Source organism: Eurypyga helias, unplaced genomic scaffold, assembly GCF_000690775.1.
Source record: "Eurypyga helias isolate BGI_N326 unplaced genomic scaffold, ASM69077v1 scaffold20108, whole genome shotgun sequence".
Classification (NCBI taxonomy): Eukaryota; Metazoa; Chordata; class Aves; order Eurypygiformes; family Eurypygidae; genus Eurypyga; species Eurypyga helias.
The window spans coordinates 823-2,239 of NW_010265325.1; the positions used below are offsets into that span (position 1 = coordinate 823).

Sequence of the window (1,417 nt, forward strand, 5' to 3'; positions counted from 1 at the left end):
GGCTGAGCCGGTCAGGATGTCCTCCCCACTGTATCGGGGTGCCCGGCCCGGCGCCCCTCACGCTGCTCAGCCCACACCCCAGGTGCTGTGCATCCTTCCCCGAGCAGCTCACATCCCAGGCACGCTGGCATCCTCCCGCCGGGAGCTGATCCCTGCTGCCTGGCAAACTGCTCTCTGACGCTGCTTTTCCGGCTCAGGTTTTCCCCTCCCGGCAGAGCGGCGCAGCTGCCTGCTCAGCTCCGTCTGCGATCGGTTCCTCCGAGATGGTATGGTGTGATCCAACAACCAGCTCACCTGACACAAGCTCTTTATTCAGAGGCCAGACGTGCCAACCAAGACCCCGGGTGCTCATGGCTCATGCTTTTCAGGCAGGTGCTCCTTTCCGTAGGGAGATGGTTGCAGGCCAGCTTTTGGATCACCGTCCAAGACTGGGGATGGGGATTCAGAGGTCAAGGCTGACAATTTGTGCTCCTGGAGGAGAGGGGGAGGACTCTCCCGTGCTGCTGAAGCTTACTCCGCAGTACCACGCTTCTACAGGAGGACAGTCCCACAGCCAGCATGACTCTCCTCTGCTGCAGGCCCTCGGGACTCAGCCCCAGCCCTCCCCGGCCACAGCCGCGTTGCGCTGGCCAGGCTACAGCTTCGTGGGTTCCTCTGAGGCAGGATGGTTGTGCAGCTCCCGGGGGTGCCGGCTCACGGTGGGCGCAGGCAGAATGATGGGGGGGGAGTAGGGCCCTCGCTCCGGCCAGCACAGGTCCACGATGGGGTAGAGCTGACCCTGGAATTCCGCCTGGAAGGTGTAGATGGGGCTGAGCTCGTCGGGGTTGTCGGCGTTGTAGAAGGTCAGCTCGCCCTTCTCGTAGTGCAGGTAGATGCCGATGCGCTGGGGCCGGCCGGTCAGCGGCAGGGCGGCCCGCGGGGTGCTGAAGGCCTCGTAGACCTTCCCTTCCTTCAGGCCGATGAGCCACACGCCGTTCTCCGGAGACTTGCTGAGCTTCCCTTTGCGGCTGACTGTGCCCTTGATGACACCCACGCGCCAGTGGTTCCTGGTGCCCACAATCACCTCCCAGTAGTGCTGGCCGCAGGAGAAGCCCTTGCAGGTGAGGATGCAGTTGCTGGAGTCAAAACGTTTGGGGTTGCTGTCCCGGCGCTGGTAGAGCCCGCACTGCACCACCGTGTCACCCTTGAAGAGCTCCAGGAGGGGATGCGCTGTCACTGGATCCAGCTTCAGCATCTCAGGAGCTAGAAGGAAAGGACGCGGGCTGCAGGCACACTGTCAGGCAGGGGTCTAGCTCCAGGTGACCCCGGGGACTGGCCCAGCCAGACAAGCTGGCACTGCTGAGCGTTAAGGAGCTGAGGCGTTACGCCAGAGCAGGCTGCTGCCGGCACAAGACACAGCCAGCCACTGCTCCAGGAG

The 1,417-nt window shown here is 63.7% G+C and overlaps 1 protein-coding gene across 1 annotated transcript in view; it reads right to left on the bottom strand.

Annotated features, from left to right (window-relative positions):
* Positions 1–634: 634 nt before the first annotated feature.
* Positions 635–1,417, bottom strand: part of TRIM50 (tripartite motif containing 50) — a 4,183-nt gene continuing 3,400 nt past the window's right edge. The window contains exon 6 of the mRNA XM_010156709.1: positions 635–1,242. Within this exon, the coding sequence (XP_010155011.1) occupies positions 635–1,242 (608 nt within the window). The remainder of the gene's footprint in view (positions 1,243–1,417) is intronic.